The sequence below is a fragment of the Bos taurus genome, chromosome 7, assembly GCF_002263795.3.
Source record: "Bos taurus isolate L1 Dominette 01449 registration number 42190680 breed Hereford chromosome 7, ARS-UCD2.0, whole genome shotgun sequence".
Classification (NCBI taxonomy): domain Eukaryota; kingdom Metazoa; phylum Chordata; class Mammalia; order Artiodactyla; family Bovidae; genus Bos; species Bos taurus.
Window position 1 is genome coordinate 59,860,999 of NC_037334.1, and position 22,983 is coordinate 59,883,981.

At 43.0% G+C, this 22,983-nt stretch overlaps 2 protein-coding genes across 18 annotated transcripts in view; one reads left to right on the plus strand and one right to left on the minus strand.

The window, feature by feature from the left end:
• FBXO38 (F-box protein 38) overlaps positions 1–4,457 on the plus strand; it is a 65,102-nt gene extending 60,645 nt beyond the window's left edge. For all 16 annotated transcript variants that reach the window (XM_024994353.2, XM_005209599.5, XM_059888258.1 and 13 more), the window contains 4 exons: positions 927–1,072; positions 2,197–2,300; positions 2,786–2,899; positions 3,594–4,457. In XM_024994353.2, the coding sequence (XP_024850121.1) occupies positions 927–1,072; positions 2,197–2,300; positions 2,786–2,899; positions 3,594–3,772 (543 nt within the window). In that variant the 3' untranslated portion in view covers positions 3,773–4,457. The remainder of the gene's footprint in view (positions 1–926; positions 1,073–2,196; positions 2,301–2,785; positions 2,900–3,593) is intronic.
• A 2,634-nt stretch (positions 4,458–7,091) lies between these two features.
• The window catches only part of HTR4 (5-hydroxytryptamine receptor 4), a 212,218-nt gene continuing 196,326 nt past the window's right edge, over positions 7,092–22,983 (minus strand). For both annotated transcript variants that reach the window (XM_015472290.3, XM_024993873.2), the window contains one exon: positions 7,092–14,077. In XM_015472290.3, coding sequence (XP_015327776.1) covers positions 13,993–14,077 — 85 coding nt within the window. In that variant the 3' untranslated portion in view covers positions 7,092–13,992. The remainder of the gene's footprint in view (positions 14,078–22,983) is intronic.

A 22,983-nucleotide genomic window follows, 5' to 3' on the forward strand; every position in this document is an offset into this window, starting at 1 on the left:
TAGCATAGTTTCTGGCATATACCAAACAATCAAATGATAGTTGCTGTTATTACCATTATCATTATTAAGAGTAAACATTTTATAGTATCCATATGAGATGATGGCTGTTAGCTGAACCTTTTGTGGTAAAATTTCACAATGTATATATTACTAAATCATCATGCTATATACCTTAAGTGTATACAGTGATGTGTGTCAATTATTTCTCAGTAAAACTGAGGGAAAAAGAGTAGCACTGCATGTAAAACTGCTTGATGTCAAAAGAACGTTTAAAGGAAATAGTAACCTTTAAACAATCAGTGTTTTCAGTCAGTGTTTGAACCTGGCCTGAAAAGAGTCGTTTCAGTACACAGATTGCTTGTTGAGTGTTTATAATTTGCTGGGGCTGAAAAATACCCAGATCATCATCCTTCCCTTGAGAAATTTGCCTTTCCATGAAGGAGGTAGACATGGATGTCATCAAGATGGCAAAGTGGGATTTCATAAGTATAATAGGGATGCAGTGCGAACAAAAGCTACAGGGAAGCAAGGAAATGTGTTCTGTCTTTAGGGATGGACAGTAGTCCAGTTAGAATGAGGTGTATGGTTCTACACTCACAGTTCTATAATATATTGTCTTTAAACCTCTAAAGGACATACTCAGAAGTGAATTGCTGGGATCAGTTACCTAAATCCAGATTCTCTGGTTTAATGTGCGTTTATACAACAGTGAGATGTAAATTGTTGAGCTTGCTAGACAGATGAATTTGCTTAGCCTTATTCCTAGCATGGCAAGTTGTGTTCAGGGCAGAATGTGACTATTTGATTCTCAAATCAGCCAAAGATTCAAAAACTGAGGTCCCAAGGAAAGATTGTTCAAGCCGAGGAGATAGATTGCTAAGGCATTCTCTTCCTTGGTTCCACATCCTCTCTGGTATTTTCCACAGGTGGACACACTAACATTGGAGCAGAAGCTGTTTAGTGGTCCCTACCCCTATCATATCTGTATTATCCATGAATTCAGTAACCCTCCCAATGTCCGGAACAAGGTGCGCATTCGCAGCTGGATGGACACGATAGCAAACATTAACCAGTAAGTAATCTGCAGCCCTGACAGCCTTCTGTATCATTCTGTGGAGCAAGGACACCCAGAAACAAATCCTAATTGTTTGTTATTTTAAATGATTTCATCCAGGCTTTTCAGGCACTGACACACATGAAATATGTGAAAATAATAAGGGAAATAAGACTTAAAACTAAAATGCATACATGTGTGTTTGTAACATTTTATTTCCAAGCTTAAAAACCACAAGAACAGGCTGTGCATGTACCTTTAGTTTCACGCCTTTAGCCTACAGCATGTTTGGTTGGTTGTGGTGGTTTAGTCGCTAAGTCGTGTCCGACTCTTGAGACCCCATGGACTGTAGCCCGCCAGGCTCCTCTGTCCACGGGATTCTCCAGGCAAGAATACTGGAGTGGGTTGCCATTTCCTTCTCCAGGGGATCTTCCTGACCCAGGTGTCAAACCCAGGTCTCCTGCATTGTAGGCAGACTCTTTAACAACTGAGCTACAAGGGAAGCCCCACAACATGTTTAAAAGAGGTCAAATTAAAGATCTTAAAAAATTCGCATTTAAAAACAAAAAAAAATGATTTATTTTTGGCTCCACTAGGTCTTTGTTGCTGTGCATGGGCTTTCTCTAGTTGCAGTGAGCAGGGGCTACCCTTCACTGTGGTGCACAGCCTTCTTCTTAGGGTGGCTTCTTCACTCTGGAGCACGGGCTCCAGAGCATGTCGGCTCCAGTAGTTGGGGCCCACCAGCTTGGTTGCCTTATGATACGTGGAATCTTCTTGGAACAGGGATTGAACCCGTGTCTTCTGCATTAGCAGACGGATTCTTAACCACTAGACTTGCCAACCCACTCCAGTATTCTTGCCTGGAAAATCCTATAGACAGAGGAGCCTGATGGGTTACTGTCCATGGGGTAGCAAACAGACACAACTTAGCAACTTAGTATGGACCACCAGGCAAGTCCAAAACTGTGATGTTTTATATCATCAGAATATATCCATCAGTCTTTATGCATTTGTTATTTTAATATTTTGTTTGAGGTCTTCATTAGAATCGAGGCAAGACACATTTTGATATTTCCTTTCTAACTTATATCCCAACTTTTTTTTCAGTTTTATAGTTTTTTAATTTTTCTTGTTGCCTCCAGAGAGCTCATTAAGTATGAATTCTTCCCTGAAGCCACACGAAGTGAAGATGACTTAAAGAAGTACCCTAAGTATCCCTGGGGTAGAGAAATCTATACATTAGAAGGTGAGCATTTGTTTGTAAATGGTTGGAAAGCTAAATAGCTGTTAACTAACTAGATGGAGAGACATGTCTTAGGGAAGATAGGAGTAGGAGCCTTACAGTTTGTCAAAATAATGGGAATATTAAATATCTGCAGGTAGCAGGGCTGAGATAAATATTGCTCTCCCTGTATGAGTCTTTGCCATCTCTAAAATAATCAACAGTATTGAAACAAAAAGTAAAAGAAATTGAAACTTGATACAGCTTGAGTTGCAGTGACTTGAGGGAACCTGTGTTAGCCTCTTTATTTGTGTATAAACATACACACACACACATAAAGGGAGAGAAACTGAGGCTTAATGAAAGCCAAGGATGATCAAAATCACATGACCAAGTAGTAGCAGAGCTAGAATTGGAATCCATAGCTCTGGTGCTGCTTTCGAAATGCACAGCATTTGGCCCTATCCTTCCTTCCCCACCAGTAGCACTGTTGATCTGTCTTCTTCTAGGTGTTGTGGATGGAGCACCGTATTCCATGATTTCAGACTTCCCTTGGTTGAGATCACTACGGGCAGCAGAACCTAACAGCTTTGCCAGATACGATTTTGAGGATGATGAAGAAAGTAATTATGACCTGACTTGATTTTTATTCTCTAGTTTGAGAGTTAGATCCTGAGTATTTTGTTTGCGTTATAAGCAGTGCAGCTTTTAATCACTTCCCATATGAATGTTTTTGCTTTTTATTATTATTTGGTTCTCCCCTTGCTCAAAAAACAGAATAGCTCTAAATGTGTACAATAGGGAATCATTGACTTAACTAGGGATGTGTAGGAAGGAGCCCTTCAGACAGATTTTCCTGCCTAGTTTTTTTTTTTTTTTTTTTTTAACCTAAATGTTGATGATCTTGTTACTCTTTTATTAAAGAATTGGTCAATTATATTGTTTCAAAATTGTTCCACTTATACTAATTATTCTGCTAATTATGAGCTGCTGCTTGTTGGGTAGCATGTGGGAACTTAACAGTTTAGGTGTAGATTTTGGAGGAAATAGATTTCATAAACTAAATGTACATATTTAGTTTATGTACATATTTTACGTCTCTGGTGCATTTTCTCCTTGGGCCTTTAACCATATGCACTGTTTTTGGCATCAAAAATAGTATTATAACCACACTGATGGGAACCTATTCCATGAGCTAAACATACATCAGTACGCTGCATGAGAGTATACAGGCATATCTCATGGACCAGCTTAATCAGAGTAGCTTCCCAAATGATTTTGATAATCTTGTTTCCCCTTTGCTTTCTACTTTCCAAGGCACCATCTATGCTCCTCGAAGGAAAGGGCAGCTGTCTGCAGACATCTGTATGGAAACAATAGGAGAGGAAATTTCAGAGATGCGTCAGATGAAGAAGGGTGTGTTTCAGCGAGTAGTGGCGATCTTTATCCACTATTGTGACGTCAATGGAGAGCCTGTTGAAGATGACTACATTTAACTGGCCCTCTTCTCTCTAGCTGGCCTGGGAGTGCTGCTAGGGCCCTCCAGCTGCCAACAAGCCCCACAGAGACTTGGGGGTGTTCAATTGGGAGGCCTGGGCTCATTTTGGTGTATAGAAAATGTATCAGGAACATTGAAGTTGTATACAAAGATTTGTACATAGAGGAGATATACAAAGATACTTCCTAAGTACCAGCTTTATATCATATGTTTATACAATTTAATTTAAAAGTTCATTTTAATGAAGGCAGGTAATTGGAAAGAGTTCATTTTGTTCATTTTTCCAGACTTAGTTCATAAAGTATCACTTTTTGGCTGAGCCCCCATTTACTATATTCTTAATAATCACTGTCATCCCCTTAAATCTGTGCCTTTTTCTTCTCGAGCAAAGCTGTTTGAGTAAATCTGTTGAAGAGTCTTTTTGTCTTGTGCTCTTTTGTGTTTATTAAAACTCCAGCTAAACCTTATAGTCAGAGGCGGCTATATGTTTCTGTACAAAGTTGTGGTTCTTTTTTCTCTTGGTATTATAGTTGCCGTATTTCTTAAAATGAAGTTAAAAAAAGACTCATGAGTTTGAGGGGGAAATGGAAAAGTTTCCAAAGCATTTCTAGTTATTTATTTCCATATTCAGTTGTGTATATGCTTTATCTTGAATATAAAAATAAAAGCTTATTAAAACTTTTTTTCTTGCCTTGGAACTGAATCGCTCATTTTAAAGAAGAGGAGCAAATACTATACAGCAAAGGAATGTGTAGAGTTGTGTCTAAGTAACATTTTAGTGTAATCCAATTTCTGATCGCTTTTTTAAAAGTTCTGTGGCTGCAAAATGTTGAACTCACAGACCTGTTTTTGATAGAACACAGAGCAGCAGAATTTCCCCAGATGCCTTGTCTTCGGGAAATATCCTTTCTCGAGGAGAGAAATTTACCTGATACACAGCAGTGATAAATGCAGTAGTATCACAGTGTCCAGGATGAAGGCAAAAAAAGCTTTAGAGCAACACCTGCATTTGGGTGCTGGCTTTGCCAGTTTCTAGCTGAGTAACCGCAACAAACTACATAAACTGAAGGTCTGTGGGAATATTTTATAATCTCTTTCCAAATAGAATACGTAATTACAGTCTGTATGAGGTGTTAAGTGTCCAACCCCTTCATTTACAGGGGATTAATTGAAGCCTAGAGGGAAAATGGCTTCCCATGGTCAGGGGCGGATTAAGGTCAAGCTGGACAAGAATTCTAGTGTCTGATTCCTACCAGGCTGCCTCTGTCTTCATCGTTAATACTTAAAGACAAGGTGTTGGCAAGTATTTACTAACACTGTTAAATCAGTTTCTTAAGACTGTAATTAAATTTATATTTAATTTTTATATTTATTACATATTATTTATATTTATTTTTTTATTTTTCATTTATATTTATTACATATATTACAAGAATGGTGCGGCATTCAGTCATCTCTTCATTACCTTGTTTTTAACTCATCTACCTCTCTTCTAAGAGTGTATTCCACTCTCCAGGTGAGACCTGTGACCACTAAAATGTGGGAAACAAATTACAGGACGTTCTAAAGATTTCAAAGTAATACAGAGCCCCCAACTCAGCCAAGACTCATCTAAACCTGTTTTTTCACTGTGACCATAACATATGTATGTGTATGTTAGTTTCTCAGGCATTTCCAACTCTTTGCAACCATCTTGACTGTAGCCCGCCAGGCTCCTCTGTCCATGGAGTTTCTCCAGGCAAGAATACTGGAGTGGGTAGCATTCTCTTCTCTAGGGGATCTTCCTGACCCAGGGATCGAACCCAGGTCTCCTACATTGTAGGCGAATTCTTTTACTATCTAAGCAACCAGTGAAAGTTGCTCAGTCGTGTCTTGACTCTTTGCAACCCCATGGTCTATACAGTCCATGGAATTTTCCAGGCCAGAATACTGAATGGGTAGCCTTTCCCTTCTCCAGGGGATCTTCCAAACCCAGGAATCAAACCCAGGTCTCCCGCACTGTGGGTGGATTCTTGACCAGCTGAGCCACAAGGGAAGCCCCAAGAGCCACCAGGGAAGCATAAACATAACCAAATCTAAGTAATGCTTTTGGCTTAAAACTCAACATTCAGAAAACTTAAGATCATGGCATCTGGTCCCATCACTTCATGGCAAATAGATGGGGAAACAATGGAAACAGTGACAGACTTTATTTTGGGGGGCTCCAAAATCACAGCAGATGGTGACTGAAACCATGAAATTAAAAGACACTTGCTCAAAAGACACTTGCTCTTTGGAAGAAAAGTTACGACCAACCTAGACAGCATATTAAAAAGCAGAGACATTATTTTGCCAACAAATATTCATCTAGTCAAAGCTTTGGTTTTTCCAGTAGTCATGTATGGATGTGAGATTTGGAGTATAAAGAATAGCTGAGTGCTGAAGAATTAATGCTTTTTAACTGTGGCGTTGGAGAAGACTCTTGAGAGTGCCTTGGACTGCAAGATCCAACCAGTCCTTCCTAAAGGAAATCAGTCCTGAATATTCATTGGAAGGATTGATGCTGAAGCTGAAACTCCAATATTCTGGCCACCTGATGCAATGAACTGACTTGTTTGCGAAGACCCTGATGCTAAGAAAGACTGAAGGCGGGAGGAGAAGGGTTCAACAGAAGATGAGACAGTTGGATGGCATCACCGACTCAGTGGACATGAGTTTGAGTAAGCTCCGGAAGCTGGTGATGGACAGGGAAGCCTGGCGTGCTGCAATCCATGGGGTCACAAAGAGTTGGACACGACTGAGGGACTGAACTGAAGTAAAATGCTTAGATTTAAAGCCACTAGAGGCCGCTGCTCTCTAACTTTTGTTGGTTTACTGTTGTCTCAATGTCTCACCTGATCCACTCTTAGAACAAGCAGACGTACAGCAGGGAGCGCTTAAATCATTAAAGATCCCCAGACTGGAACAACTGAAAAATGAAACTTGGAAGATGCCTACCATCGAAGGCAAATTGTCTGTAGAATGAAAGGCTGGATAGTGATTGCCCTAAAGCAGCTGTCAGCACACTTTTTCTGTTCAGGGCCAGAGAGTAAATATTTTAGGTTCAACTATGACAACCACTCTGGTGGCTCAGTGGTAAAGAACTAGCCTGCTAATGCAGGATACCTGGGTTCAATCCCTGGGTTGGGAAGATCCCCTGGAGAAGGAAATGGCAACCCACTCCAGTGTTCTAGCCTGGAGAATCCCATGGACAGGATCCTGGCAGGCTACAATCCATGGGGTTGCAAAGAGTCAGAAACAACTTAGCAACTGAACGACAAACAAATATGACAACCACTCAGTTTTGCTGTTGTGTGAAAACAGCCATAGAGGAAACCTCAAGGAACGGGTATGGCTGTGTTACAACTTTATTTTTGGAAACAAATCTGAATTTCACATAATTTTCACAAAAGTGTCACAAAATATCTTGTTTTCCAATCACTTTAAAAAGTAAAAACCAGTCTTGGTTTGCAGGCTGGAGGATTTAGTCCCTAAGTTCTTTGCCTGTACCTCCTGCGATAGCAGAGTTGCCTGTTGGTCCATTCAGTTGTGTGTAACCAGCTCTTGGTGCAGTGTCTGGCAGATATTTTAAAGACCTTAAGAAATGTTTCATGAACGAGTCGCCAGTCCAGGTTCGATGCACGATACTGGATGCTTGGGGCTGGTGCACTGGGACGACCCAGAGGGATGGTATGGCGAGGGAGGAGGGAGGAGGGTTGAGGATGGGAAACACATGTATACCTGTGGCGGATTCATTTCGATATTTGGCAAAACCAATACAATATTGTAAAGTTTAAAAATAAAATTTATTAAAAAAATTTTTCATGGATGGATTACTGAATTAATGTCACTTTTAGAGAATCAGGCCAGGTGTGTGAGTCCTAACAATCTCCAAATAATAGCTGATGCCACAATTCTTCCAGGAACTTCATATTGGAATCAAAAAACTCAGGCTCATATTCTGACTCCATCAGATGACTGCTGGGTGCTGTGGCTGGTCAAAACCCTTAGACTGGAGCTTCAGTTTCCTCGTGTAGAAAGGACTAACACCCATGCCACACGGCAGATGTGAAGGTCCAATGAGAGCTTTCAGTAAACTGGACAATGTGATGCAAGTGGAAGTAATGCTTCCACCATAATCCACTTTATTGTGAAAGGGTTATCTTTTTTTTTTTTAACCTAATCATACTATAACCTGTTCCTTAGACCAGATCCCAGGATGATAAGAAGCAGAGATAGAACTGGTGAGGCCATTATGAAGAAGCAATGATACCAAGATGATATCCCTAGTGACTCAGTGTCTCCACCTGCCAATGCAGGAGACACAGGTTTGACCCCTGGGTTGGAAAGATCCCCTGGAAGAGGAAGTGGTAACCCACTCCAGTATTCTTGTCTGCGAAAATCCCACGGGCAGAGGAGCCTGGCAGGCTACAGTCCATGGGGTCATAAAAAAGTTTGATGCGACTTAGTGACTAAACAATAACAACAATATGATGAAAACATTTTTAAAATGTTTTACCAAGTGCTGACCATATATATCCTTATACCAACACTTTAAAATATGTATGATCATTAGTTCCCTACTTACTGCTGGGGAAACATGTTCAATAGGTTTAATATCTTGCTTACAAACAGACTGCTAAGAAGTGATGGAAGCAATCTGACTCTAAAGCCCATGCAACTGAGCAAAGTGGCTTAGTTCCTCAAAGGGAAGGAGACCACGCGAGGCCCATCTGAGACAGCCCCATCCCCACCCTCCACCCCCGCCCAGGGAAGATGCCTATCAGAGTTCCTGCTGCCACTTAAACCTGAAGCAATTTCTTGACCTTCATATGTTAGCACAGCCCCAGAAGAATAAAGGCTGCTGATTTTCTGATGCAGGCCTCAAACGCCCCACTCAGATGTGAGATGCAGTAAGAACATAAACAACACTGCAAACTAGACAATGTCTATCGTATGAGATACAGCAACTCAAAGATGAGGAATCACGTATTGCTGTGACATGAAGCTATACCTTAGCAAAGGTAAGTTGCAGTTATACACTGCATCATCTTATATATAACAACAAACCAAAACCATGCATTTGTATATGTACATTTTGACACATATAAATACACAGAATATGTTCTTAAATTATATAAGCCAGATGAGGAGGGCAGTAACTTCTTGGGAGGGGAGTGGAACTGAGTTGGTATCAAGTGGTATTTTGTGGTATCTTTATTATTTGATTATTTTTACTTATTAGATTTTTATTATTTTATTATTATTAGATGGGGATGGCATGCATAAATACATTATCTGTACAACCCATCATTTATGTAGTCTTAAACATAATTTGCATATTTAGAAGTAAATGTTAAGAAGAGGAGGAAGAAAGCACTGAGCTAGGATGGAGTGACCTGGCATATTTTCAGCCCCCATTTCTGCCGCATTTATATGCTTATGCTGTGTTCTTGAGCAAATCAATTTCCGTGACAAAGTCTGCTTCCTTTTCTAGAAAATGAATCCCTTTCCCCAAGCTGCTGGGAGAGGCTCAGAGATCCCACTGTGAAAGTCCAGAGAAGCTGTAAAGGGCCTGCGGTGCTGAGCTAACGGGACGAATGGGAACCTGTCTGCGTGGTGTTTCAGGTTCCAGCTAGAAACGTGAGGAAGTCAAACTGCCTACCACTGGGGCCACTCCTGCTGTGGGGCCACCCCTGCTGATGGTCAGGAACAAGAGACTAATCTCTTTGGCTCACACACCTGATCCCCAAGGTCCATTGCTGGTTATTCAGTGACTCCCGGCTGTTGAATACTGAGAAGACAGACATCAGTAGGGAAAGGTCTTTCCTTCTGATTAATCTTCAGTCTGAATCCCTGCAATGTTTAAAGATGGAAATTGAGGCTCAGAAAGTGAATGGGAGCAGAAGATACAGCAAGTGCGTGGCAGAGTTTCACTCTGGAATAGACATGTCCCTAGCTGCTATCCAGGCCCCAGGCCTACAGGGAGGGACACTCTCAGGCAGCATAGGACAGGGGCCAGCCTCGGCTTGCTCACGGCTCTGTCCTGGAACAGGGCTCAACATGGGGACGTCAGTCAGTCAGTCCCAACAAGGGACTGTGTCGCACACATGCAGGGCTGTGGGGTTTAGAGTCAGACTGACTGCCAGCATTCCCACTCCAAATCCACAGTTCCCAGGTCTATCACCGTGGACTAGTCACCAGACCTCCCAGTGGAGGTGTGCTCATCTGGAAAGCAGGGCAAAATCTGGTACTTATCTTGTAAGGACTTTATGAGGGTTATAGATGATCCATGTAAAGCACTCACCACAGTGCCTAGCAGAAAGGAGCTCATTAGATGTTCCTTCTCTTATTATTGATACATTATATTATTATTATTATTATCATTTTATTATTACCTAAGACATGTTCTGGGGTGAGCTGAAAAAGAAATGGAAAGAAGAAACCTAATCTGAACCTAGTATAACGGTTAAGCAGAAAATATAAGCAGTTTCACTTCCCTTCCATGTTGCCAAACTGTAGGAATGCAGCTTGTCATGAAACCACATTAACTCAAAGTTTGGAAGCTCCTCTCGGGTAAGACCCCTTTCAACTCTTCTTAGCTTAAAGACACCTCATGGGAGGCGGGTGCCCTAACAGCTCTCTGGTACTCACTGTTTCCCCTTCAAACTGGGAAGCAGAGAGCAGGCTCTATTAAATCTTAATAACCTTGTTTTGTTTTCATTTATTTCTCTCTATGGCTGCTTTCTATTTATGGCAATACTGGTTTTCTATTTGGGGTACTGACAGAATGTTTCTTTCTAAAATAAATCTATGTAAAAAACTTGAATTGACTTAAATAAAAATATTAAATAAATTACAGGCAGGACACATGTTTGGTAAAAATCCTTGGGTGACACATGTTAGAACACTCAACAATCCTACCAGCTCAGAGACTTTCTGCATTTTATAAATGAGATATGTGAGGCAAGCGCTGGTTAAGGAAGGCCCCAAGTGACACGGTGTCTCAAACTCGAGCCTTCACATCCATCCCTGATTTGTTTACATTCAAATCAAATATTCGGCCTCAGTTTTCTAGATTGAATGGAGAAGAGATTGCATGTTATGGCTAGAAGAAGTAAATGCAGTAGTCTTTTTCCCCCCACTCTAGACCAGCTATTACAGTAAGGATTTTAACCAGAGGAAACCAGAGTCATACAGAAAAAGAGAAAAGCAATATTGATCAAAGCAAACATCTCAAAGAGAGATAGAACACCAAAGAGAAAAACGGATAGACAACAAGGCACCAAAAAGACATTATTTTGTTTCTTACTTGAAGACAATAATGAAGGAATTTAGTTATAGCCACTCCCCAGCAGCCCACCCCCTTTCCCTCCCTCATCCACCCCATGCCCACCCCCCAACCCCCAGCTAGACAGCAATTTGCTACAGCACAGAGCAAGTTAGCAGCATGAAGAGGAAACGGTGAGATGAAAGGTGAAGTCTCAGAAAGGATTTTTTTGCAGACACATACTTGAGTGTTAACTGAAGTTGGCGTTTTATCATTTTTACTTCCTAGCTGCTGATCATAAGCTGGATGGGGAGTGTCAGGGCCTCTACCTGGACAGCCCTGTGGGCTGGAGAGTCAAGGTGCAGAGCAGCACAGGTGAACCCCCTTTATCCCAAGCATGGGGCGGTCTGGCTGTCAAGGCTAATCTGGCAGATGTGGCTGGGGTCGTGTGCCCTCGTCCCTGGGAGCATCCCTTAATGATGTTGCAGGCTTTCTGGAAAAGGATGACCTCAGAGAAGACAGCAAAATACCTCTTCCTTGAAAAGCTCCAGTTCTTCTCCTTCTGACTCTTCCACACACATGCCATATTACCTAGATTCCCAGAAGCCAGAGATTTAAGTAATACCATGCCAGCAGCTGTCCAGATAGAGCAAGTGTGCCTCTGTTTTGTGAGGCTCCAATGTGAGCATTTGGTGTATCACCCACATCATCCCAGCCCTCCTCCAAAGAGACAGCAAAAGATGCTTGTGAGACTCTCTCTGCAAAAGGGACCATCTTCCTGACAATGGCAAGGGCTCCTGTTCCTGCAGTTACTGTTCTTTCCCTGACCCGGGGTGCATGTGACCTCTACAGACCCCACTCATGGGCTGGCCCACATAAGCATATCCAGAGAGTCCAGAAGATACGGACCCGTGACATGGTAGGGTCTCATTTTCCCATCTATGTTGTAATCTTTGGATCCCTGATGAGTTCAAGTTGCCACTTAATATGGGAGACCACCACTGAGAAATAATATTTTGCATAAGCAGATATGCTTGCTATGCTCCTGGGAAAAGAAACATTTCATAGGGAAGAAATCCTACTGTATTTGTGTATGCATGTATCACATATGTATTATATAGTAGAAATTATTTACTTTGGGAGGCATTAAAGTGTACCAGCTGCCTCAAAGCTAGGATTGTCTTAGTCTTTTCCTAAGAAGTCCTTTATCCTTTGAGGAGAACAAAGACCACATTTAGATAGCATGTGGAAAAGTCTGGACTCCCAAATTCACTTATTTCTGCCTTTTCCATGAAAAAGTGAAATAAAGGACGTGCAATTCTGAGGAGGCATATTAACCCTCAGCACAGGGAGGTTCCCATCAACGGGGTGACCGTTCAGCCTAGTTTATGTGAGATTGAAAAGTTTCCTAGAATGTGGGGCTTTGGGTGCTAAAACCAGGGTGTAGTTCACCCAGGTCTTATGTTGCATCTGACCACCCTCCCCCAATCTGATGGGTCCTTCCCTTGTGGATGAAACGGCTGATAAGGAGGCAACTGTGGCTTCTGGGATCACTTAGGAAGGAAAGTGGGGACAACAGACAAGTAAAAGGGCAAGGAGAACTGGTGAGGTTAGGAACTTCTGGCGCTTCTTTATCTTGTAGTTCGCATTCTATACACTCCCAACTACCCGCCACGTTGCCCCTTCCCTAGGCATCCCCATAAGGACCAGCAGTGAACACTCTCAGTGGGGTTTTTATCAGCAACCAAAAGAGAAGCAACTGAAAAACCACAGAGCCTCCAGCTGAGGGGATAATTCAGCCCAACGTAAAGTCGTTTGGTGTTGGCTTTGACATCAGGGAAGCATCTCCTTAGGAGCTTGGAGGAAATAGGATACCTAAAAAGATGTAGAAAATGGTAGCCCAGGAACTTCATGGGAAGGAGGCCAATGAAGTTTCCCAAGAAAGTAAGCCCCTAAGAGGGGCTTATAGGAGCAACTGAGTTTCCCTCCCAAAATCCGAATTGTAGGACAATTCTCAGTCAACATTCTTGGTAAAGGTGTAAGTCCTTTTCCCACTGTCATGGAAGGGGAGTGAATCAAGATTTATTTCCAATGACTTCACAGCAAGTCTGCCAATGAGAAAATATCTTTAAACACACACACATATACATACACACATTAGACCAGCTGTAAAGAGGCCTTTTGACAATGGATTCAAACCAAAACCTAAGCACAGTTTCCAAAGTGTATCCCCAAGGAAAAAAAAAAAAAAAGAAAGAAAAATGTTCATGTCTATGAACCAATAAACACTGATGCTTCACTTAAGAAAATTCAGTGCTTCTGGACAGACATCTTGGCACCAACATCAACCTACTTCCTTTGTGAGAGCCTTGATTAATTCACCCACCAATGCACATCCAGAAGAAGACGGCCAGAATGGAATTGTTGAGTTCAAAGAGAAGACTTTAAAAGGTGGCAGATCATGGTCTTCCAATATTTAAGAGCTCTCAGTGGAAGAAGGGGGCCAATTGCTTGGTCCCAGATGCAAGCTACAACAGAGACAAATTTGTGTCCCAACAAAGGAAAGAGCTTCCTTATAACTAAATCTTCTCCGCAATAGAAGGAGCTGTGTTAGGAGGGAGTGAGCTCCTGTCCCTGGAGGTTTACAAGCAGAGCCTGACCAGCCTCCAGGATGCAATGGAGGATGCCGCTTCTGTGTTGGCTGGGAGCCTGCATCTGATGGCACCTGAAGCCTCTTCTCAGCTCTGAGGTCCTCCATGCTCGGCCCTTGGGTCCCATCCAACCCGGTCACCCACATGCCTTCCCTGGGCCCTCGGCCCCATGGCCCCATGCCTCACAGGTGGTGATGAGGATCAGGAGAAATGCCAGGGTGTCCTGTTCATGCAGACATGAATGGGAATGAATGGCTTAGTTGTGAGCCATGTCCTCAATCAGAAGCATGATTCCAGGGATTCCGGGTCATTGTGTATGGGCAGTTTCTCGAGTTCCTGGTGTCCACTGTGCAGAACTGTGTACCTAAGGAGGAAAAAAAGAAGGCTTGAGAATCTGACAGGCATTCTTCAAGTGTACCAAAGAGAGCATTCCCATCACTCTTGATGTCCTTTCCCTGCACGCTTCTGAGAGCTTGGCGAGGGCTGGGCAAGGGCTGGCACTTCAGCAAGAGGGAAGAGCATCTGAACTGCTCCTTTTAACTGAAGTCCCAGAGGAAAGGACAGATCCAGGGTTATATAGAGTGAGGGTAGAACTGGCATTGGTACTCAGATTTCTTTCCCTGCAACAAAACCTAGAGTTCTCGTGTTACTCATCAAAATGGACCCTATGTGCCACTTCAAGCAGTGTCTATTACAAACAGCTTAGCAGGGGTGGTTCTGGGTTCAGCAATACCCAAGTTCTGAACTGAGATTCATAAACCACTCAGAGCCTGAAAGACAATGTAGCTATACTTTTTAGTTGGATTTCTTCTGGTGACATTGGGGACAGTAACTCAATTAGATGGATCCAACAGCAAGTTGACTGCAAGCATCAGAGTGAACTTTACTATTTTACAAGTGTTTATTATTTTTCTGCAGTATCACACACTTGCACTCAATATGTTAATTGCATTTAAATCAGTCTCAATCACAAGTGGGTCTTGTCATCAGTAATCCAGTTTACAGCATCTGGCAGTGATTCTTTTTGACATTTCTACAGTTTAGAAGGACTATTACCTCTCATTCTCACAGCCAGTGTCAAGTCCATTCAATAAACACACACAAGTTACTTGGCATCATATGTTGACAACCAACTTGGTGGTGGTTTCTCAAGATTTATACTGATGCTTTCCTTTGAATTATATTAATTTATTGTTGACTTGTGTTGACTGGTTGGTATATAGCAGGTACCATAATAAACTCTCTCCACTCTATATAATCTGCACAACAACCCCATGAAATAAGATTATCTCTATTTTTCATTTAAGCCAAATTACACGTAGCCTCAGTGACTTGCCCAAAGGAGTACAAGTAATATGTAAAGATATAACCTATCAGACATGGTCTATTTGATGCCAGCACCCATGTGCTTAACTGGCTCACACACAAGTCATGGACCAGCTATAAATTTAGAATATTGAGTCTCAACAGAAACAATCTGGAGGCACTTTTGCTTGTCATGGCAGGGGTGATGCTAATGGTATCTAGTGGGTAGAGATCAAAAATGCTGCTAAATATTGTTCGGTGCACAGAATCTACTCCCACAACAAAGAATTAACTGGCCCAAAATGTCCATGGTGCCCTGATCTAGAGTAAAATGTCCTCCTAGCTGGACAGAAGCAGGTGTTAGCTGAGGAACACAAGATGAAGGGCATGAGTCTGCTCGGTGACAGAACTGTCACTGCAGATGGCGCTAACGGAGAGGTGAGCAGCAGAGCTGTGACCTGAAGAGCCACAAGCACCTGCTAGGTGAGTGCTGAGGAGAAAAACGAAGTGGAAAGAGTTATAGAGAGGGTTGGACCACACAGTCTTCATGAGGGTGGCCAGGACAGGTCCCAGTGAGATATGTGAGTACAGGCTTTAGGGTGGTCAGCATTCCAGCTATAGAGTCCTAATCTCTCCGCCTCAACACCACTCTTCTAAGCTTGGCTTTGTGGTTCTGCAAATCAAATGCTGGCTTGTGAGCTGGCTCCTCCCATGCTCCTCCAGCAGAGGGCTGGAGGCCTGGATGGAAGAGAAGAGCCTCACTCCTCCTGTGAGCTTCCTACCCACTCCTGCTTCTCGTGAGCATCACCCACCCATGCTTCCTCAGCAGCAGCGCTGCCTTGTAGCAGCAGCAGAAAGTCTTGTTTAGTCTTTCCAACTCTTACATAACCAGCTTCATAACAGCCCCTCAGAGATAGCGCCTCCTTTTCCTCAGAGGTCCAAGTTTCTGCTCTGTGGGATGTAAGTTTCTACATTGTTTTTTTTTTTTTTTGGGGGGGGGGAGGTGGTTACTCCTTTTGTTCTCTCAGCCCTAGAGGGAGCAGTTGCTTCTTACAGTTGCTACCTATTAAAATATTGTTTAAATAGCTGGTGTGGTTTCTGTCTTCTGACTAAATTCTATGAAATATAATGAAGAATGGAGACAGGTGCATATCAGGGAGAAAAACATTCCAGGTAGAGAGAACAGCAGGTTCAAAGGTCCTGAGGTTAGATTCTGTCTGGAAGGTCTGAAGAAAAGCAAAAATGCTGGGTACCAAGGCAGAAAGAGTGAGGGGAAGAGTGGAAGGAGTTGAGAGTTGAAGTCAGTGAGGTAGCTGGGGCCAGAGTGGAGGTGGGAGGGCCAGGGCTTGCAGATTCCTGCAAAGCTTTGACTTTTACTACATGTGAGAGGTTTGAGCAGTGCCCTGACATAATCTGAATGACTTCTTAGCTGGCTCTCTCTGGTTGCTTTATGGAGAGTATAGATGGAATGGAGTTGACCATGAGCACAGGGATTCAGGGGGTTACAGCAATAGTCTGAGTGAGAGAGTAGTTTGCTATTATACTTAATTCTACCAGAAGATCCAGCCTCTACAACTGTTCTCAGACTCTGTATGTGTGCTGGTGTTTCCCTGGCCTTGTCTCACCAACTAGAGGCTGTGTTATGCAGCACAGTGATAAAACCTGTGACTTGAGTTAGCAGACCTTTTCCCAAACCAGGCTCTACCACTTACCAGCTTTGTGATATTTAGCAAGTTGTTCAATGTCACTATGCCTCATTTTCCTCCAGTGTGACAGAGTGACAGAGACACCTCACAGTCCTGGTGTATGGACCAAATTACATCATGCATGAAAAACAGGAGCACAGAGTCTGACACAAAACAAAATCTCAAAATATTGAAGCTAAATTATTCTATTTACTTCTTTTCCTCAATATCTCATTTAGATGTGAGTATATAATAATGACAATAATTATATATGCACAGCATATATAATTTAGGCTTAAAAATATTTTCCTCCTTTATTTCCTTTACAGGCAAAACTTAAAAGAACTCAAGATATTGAAGGCTCCCAGATCTTGTTCTTTCTCCCTTATCAGAAACACAAGCTCTCATTTGGCAAGCATGGGCACCAAAGCAGCACTAATTGATTTTCCCACCCATGACCTCATAAGTAGCTTTTCAGGCCAGGCAAGGTAGGCAATAAGACCAACATTATATGGAGAAAAAAGTGAAACTTTGTGCATCCGAGTGAGTAATGAGCATTGTGGTAAGTGAGTGGCAGAGCCTGACCAAGATCACAGTCAGATGCCCACCTTTTCGCTCAAATTCACATCCACTGAGTCGGTGATGCTATCTAACCATCTCATCCTTTGTCGTCCCCTTCTCCTCCTGCCTTCAATCTTTCCCAGCAGCAGGGTCTTTTTCAATGAGTTGGCTCCTCGCATCAGGTGGCCAAAGTATTGGAGCTTCAGCATCAGTCCAATGAATATTCAGGGTTGATTTCCTTTAGGACTGACAGGTTTGATCTCCCTGCTGTCCAAGGGACCCTCAAGAATCTTCTCCAGCACTGCAGTTTGAAAGCATCAATTCTTTGGCACTCAGCCTTCATTATCGTCTAACTCTCACATGTATACATGACAACTGGAAAAATCATAGCTTTGACTATTCAGACCTTTATTGGCAAAATGATGTCTCTGCTTTATAAAACACTATCTAGGTTTGTCATAGCTTTCCTTCCAAGGAGCAAGGGTCTCTTAATTTTGTGGCTGCAGTCATCATCCACAGTGGCTTTGGAACCCAAGTAGAAACTATACTAGGACATATTTTACAGATGAGAAAACTGACTCAGAGAAGTCAAGCAATTTATTTAAGGCCACAGTGTCCATGACAACCACACTCTTAACCTCAATACACATTCCCAAACCTTTGCCCTTTTCATGGCCAATAGCCTTGCTCATTGGCAATCAATCAAGTCCACATGAAGAGGGTGTCCTGCTTGAGGCATCTTTTTGTATTTATATAAAAAGATATGCTGCCATGGAATCAGGCACACCTCCACAGCAGCCTTTAACATGTCTCTCCTGAGTATCTGTTTCTCGTGTGCTAATGAGTGAGTTGTTTAGGAATAACAAGTGGAGGCTCCAGAGTTCCGTGGAAAGGCAAAAGCTCCTATTATACATGGGCGTGTTTCCTGTTAGAACATTTGGATGGTCCTGTCACCATCGTGGGTGGTACACCCAGGAAGGAGAGGCCAGTCTGAGGTATCCTCAGTAGGACTCTAGCAGAGGGTGGTGTGTCTTACATGGTTGTCTGACGTGCAGAGGTTTCTCCAAATCTCATGAGACCTCTTTTCAATTTGGTATTTTCACTTTGATAGTAAATAAGTAACCTGAGCAGATTTGGGATGGTATGGTAAGTTATCTTATGAATTCATACTGCTTTGTGAGTTCAGGTCCGCCTGATGTGGTGACAGTGACTGGCTTTGGGCAGCATTTCTCTAACGAGGGTGCATGAAAGCACACGATGCTGCCAAACAGCATTCAGACCCCGACTCTCCCATTTACTAGGTGTGTTACCTGATCAAGTAGCTTAGATCTACCTACCTCACAGCTTTGTTGTGATAAAATCAACAACTGTAAAGACCTTCGCAAAAGGCTGGACATGTAGTGGGTGCAGAAATCTTCACGGGTAAGGAAACCAAGGTGCAAAAAATATGACACTCCTAGGGTTAGAGAAGTAGTTATGTATGAGACAGTTAGGAATATAGGCTTTTGAGTCAAAATGCCTAAGTTTAATCCTACCTCTAGCACTGACTAGCTCTGTGATTTACTCAAAATGTTCTGAGTCACTGTGGGCATTCAGTGAAATAACACACATAAAATGCTTATTAGAACAGTGCCAGTCAGCTGGTAAGCACTCCATAAGTGTTTATGAGAACTGTTGCTATTTGATGATAGAAGTAAGACCTGAACCCAGTAATTGATGGCTGATTTGCAGAAATCCATTCTTTAATAATTAATCAAATATTTGTTCACTTAGTCACTGATCATAGGGCTGAAGGAAACCTTCAAGATGGATTTACAGATAAAGAAACAGCCCCAGAGAGAGGTTGTTCTGAGTGACAAAAGTCTCCGGCTCAGTTTGGTGTAAGATATGTTTGATGTAAGAGCTGCAATCTTGCAGCTGAGTTGTGGAGAGCAGACCCCATATGTGTGAGTGTACCTGGACAGCTCTGAGTCCAGATGAAAAAACTCGACTGCTGTCTCCCAAGCAACAGGAAGGCAGGAGGCAGCTCCCTTCAAGCTGGATTGCTTTCACTCTCTGCATTAATTTACTCAAACATGACTGAAGCTACATTAGTTTTGGTAATTACCTGAGTCTACAATTTATTCACTGAGCAATTAGCATCGCACTTAGAGCAGCCTGGATGCAATAATTAGTTGCATGATAATAGCCCCCTCTGCCTGCCCAACTTAGTATTATAAGGAAATGATTAGACTTTATTACACATGCGGCCCTCCCCCTCATGGCAGTGCTCACATGGGGGCACTTGAGAGAAGATGATTTAATTAAAAATGCAAGGTGCATGAGTTTAAAGAGATTCAACCCTAAGGCAAAGTTTCATGGAAGCCAGAGCACCATCACCTGGAAACAAAGATCTCATACTGGGTGCTTGTTTGATGTTCAGGGGAATATGAGATTTTAAAGTTCTTAGGTATTTATTCATTCGGCCACTTATTTGTTTAAAAACATATTGTGAGTGCTTACCACTGTGTCATGCCCTGAAGGTAACAGGGCAGTGAGGAAAAGCTACAGTCCCTGTCCGCAAGGAGCTCGCAGGGCAGTGTGGGAGACCCACAGCGAGATGGAAAATGGCCAGCCTGAGAAGAGTTAGGGATGAGAGGTACTTGGTGGTGCCGTGAGAACATGTCATAGGGGATGGGGCCGAGGTGAGTGTGTCAGGGTAGCATGACTGAGGAGGTGAGGGAGATGAGAGCTGAAAGATGGGTAAGGGTTAAACAGGCAAAGAGGAGGAAGATGTTGGCTAAGGGCCAGCAAGAGTAGAGGACCACAGTCCTGAGGCAGGTGTGACCGCAGAACAGGGTGCTCAGCAGTCTAGCAGGAGGGTGAAGGCCCAAGGCTCACCTTGCCAAAGGCCGTTTTGCTCATCCTCAGAGCAGTGGGAAGCTGGCCAAGGGACCGAGAGTGGGCTCATGAGGACTTTATGATTTGGAAGACTATTCTAGCTGTGATGTGTAGAGTGGGAAGAGGTGGGCTTGCAGAGGGGGCCAGAGGCAAATCAGGAGTTATCTCAGCTTCCCATTGATTCTATAATAAATTACTATAAACTTACTGGCTCAAAAGAATGCTAATTTATTATCTTCCAGTTCTGGAAGTCAGAAGTTCAAAATGGAAGTCAGTGGGCTAAAGTCAAGGTTCTGGGTAGAGCTGCACTCTTTCTGGAGACCCCAGGAGAGAACACCATTCCTCACCTTCTCCAGCATCTAGAGGCTGCCCTCATCCCCTGGTCCGTGGCCTCACTGCTCTGAACTCTGCTTCCACCATCACATCTCTTCCTCTGACCCTGATCCTTATAAGGATGCTTATGATTACAGAGGGCCCATCCAGATAATCCAGGAAAATCTCTACTATGGTAGTGATACCATAGCTTAATCACATCCACAAAGTCCCTTAGCCATCTAAGGTAATAGATTCATCGGTTTTGAGGATTAGGATGTGAGCCTCTTCGGACACTATTTTGCCTGTTACAGGTGATTTTCTTTCTTTTCTGTTTTGTAAGATGGTATACACTGAAGCAACTTTGCACACATGCACATGCTGATTTTAGGGGCTTCCCGGGTGATAAAGAATCCACCTGCCAATGCAGGAGACACAGGTTTTATCCCAGGGTCAGGAAGATCCCCTGGAGTAGAAAATGGCAGCTCACTCCAGTTTTTTTTTGCCTGGAAAATTCCATGGACAGAGGCACCTGGCATGTTACAGCCCATGGGGTAACATGGGCTGTTAGAGTAACATGTTAGGGTAACATGTCAGAGTCTGACACGACTGAACAACTGAGCACAGCAACACGCTGACTTCAGTTTAACATCGTTGTTATGCTTATGTTGGGGGAGTAGGCAGTGTGGACTGGCACTCTTTATTTTTAGTCTATTTCTTAATTTTTATTGTGGTATAGTTCATTTAAAATGTTGTGCTAGTTCCAGGTGCCAGTAAAGTGAGTCTTTATACATATATATCACAGGTGATTTTTAAGGTGTCTAGAGATGTCAGACATCTGGTCCCATCACTTCATGGCAAATAGATGGGGAAACAATGGAAATAGTGAGAAACTTTATTTTGGGGGGTTCCAAAATCACTGCCATGAAATTAAAAGATTATTGCTCCTCGGAAGAAAAGTTATGACCAACCTAGATAGCATATTAAAAAGCAGAGACATTACTTTGCCAACAAAGGTCTGTCAAGACAAAGCTATGGCTTTTCTAGTAGTCATGTATAGATGTGAGAACTGTACTATAAAGAAAGCTGCTGCTGCTGCTAAGTCACTTCAGTCGTGTCCAACTCTGTGCGACCCTATAGATGGCAGCCCACCAGGCTCTGCCGTCCCTGGGATTCTCCAGGCAAGAACACTGGAGTGGGTTGCCATTTCCTTCTCCAATGCATAAAAGTGAAAAGTGAAAGTTAAGTCGCTCAGTCATGTCTGACTCTTCGCGACCCCATGGACTGCAGCCTTCCAGGCTCCTCTGCCCATGGGATTTTCCAGGCAAGAGTACTGGAGTGGGGTGCCATTGCCTTCTCCATAAAGAAAGCTAAGCGCCTATAAAGAATTGATGCTTTTGAACTGTGGTGTTGGAGAAGACTTTTAAGAGTCCCTTGGACTGAAAGGAGATCCAACCAGTCAATCCTAAAGGAAATCAGTCCTGAATATTCATTGGAAGGACTGATGCTGAAGCTGAAACTCCAATACTTTGGCTACTTGATGGGAAGAACTGACTCATTTGAGAAGACTCTAATGCAGGGAAAGACTAAAGGCAGGAGGAGAAGGGGACAACAGAGGATGAGATGGTTGGATGAGATATCAGTGATCGGAGATTTGGGATGGTAGCAGTGGAGGTGTTGGGAAGTAGTCAGATTCAGGTTCTGCCTTGAAGGTAGGGCTCACAGGACTGGTGGTGCACTGGACATGGGCACGATGAGGGCTTTCAAGGTTTGGCATGGGCTAGGTGAAGGGCGGAGGCAGGAAAGAGCTTAGAGTGGCATCCTTAGTTTGTGGAATGCTGATTGTTCTAAAAGCATCCTACATGGTAGGGACGAGGTTGCTGGGAGATGAGGCTTAGAGGAAGTTGAGGCTCCATGACTGGGGATAAGGAAGTTGGGCTGAATCTTGCGGTAAAGGAGAATGAAATGAATACAGGCTGCACTGCGGGAAATACCTGGGACAATGGGGACACTGAGACCAGTGTGCAGGCTCGTTCCTCAGGAAGAGATAAGACAGGTCATAAGAACACGTAGGAGCAGTAAGTGGGAGGAGAGAAAAGGACATTGTAGAGAGCGGGGAGCAGGACACCCTCACTGGTCCCACCGATTGAGAAGAGTGTCTGGTCTGAATTTAGCCTGCAAACTTAATGGGATTCCAATGTCATTAATGATGGAGCTCTCAATCACCTGTGCTGAGACTTTTCTTCTCTAGGAGAAACACCTCCAAGTCCTTCAGGATTCCTCATAGACCAGGGTTCCTATTCTCCCTTGGCTCCCTGGTTGTTCCCCTCTGCACTAGCTTATTTCTGTAATTAGAACACAGATATTCTTGCTAAGGGACCCTGGCCTCAGGTCCTCTCTTTGATTATCAGTGGAGCCGGGATTAAAGTCCACACCTATAATTCAGCTGTTTGTTTTTACACAGGAATTTATAACTACTCCAAAACAGGAAATGTTTCCTTTAACTGTGTTCCTCTCTTGGTCTCTC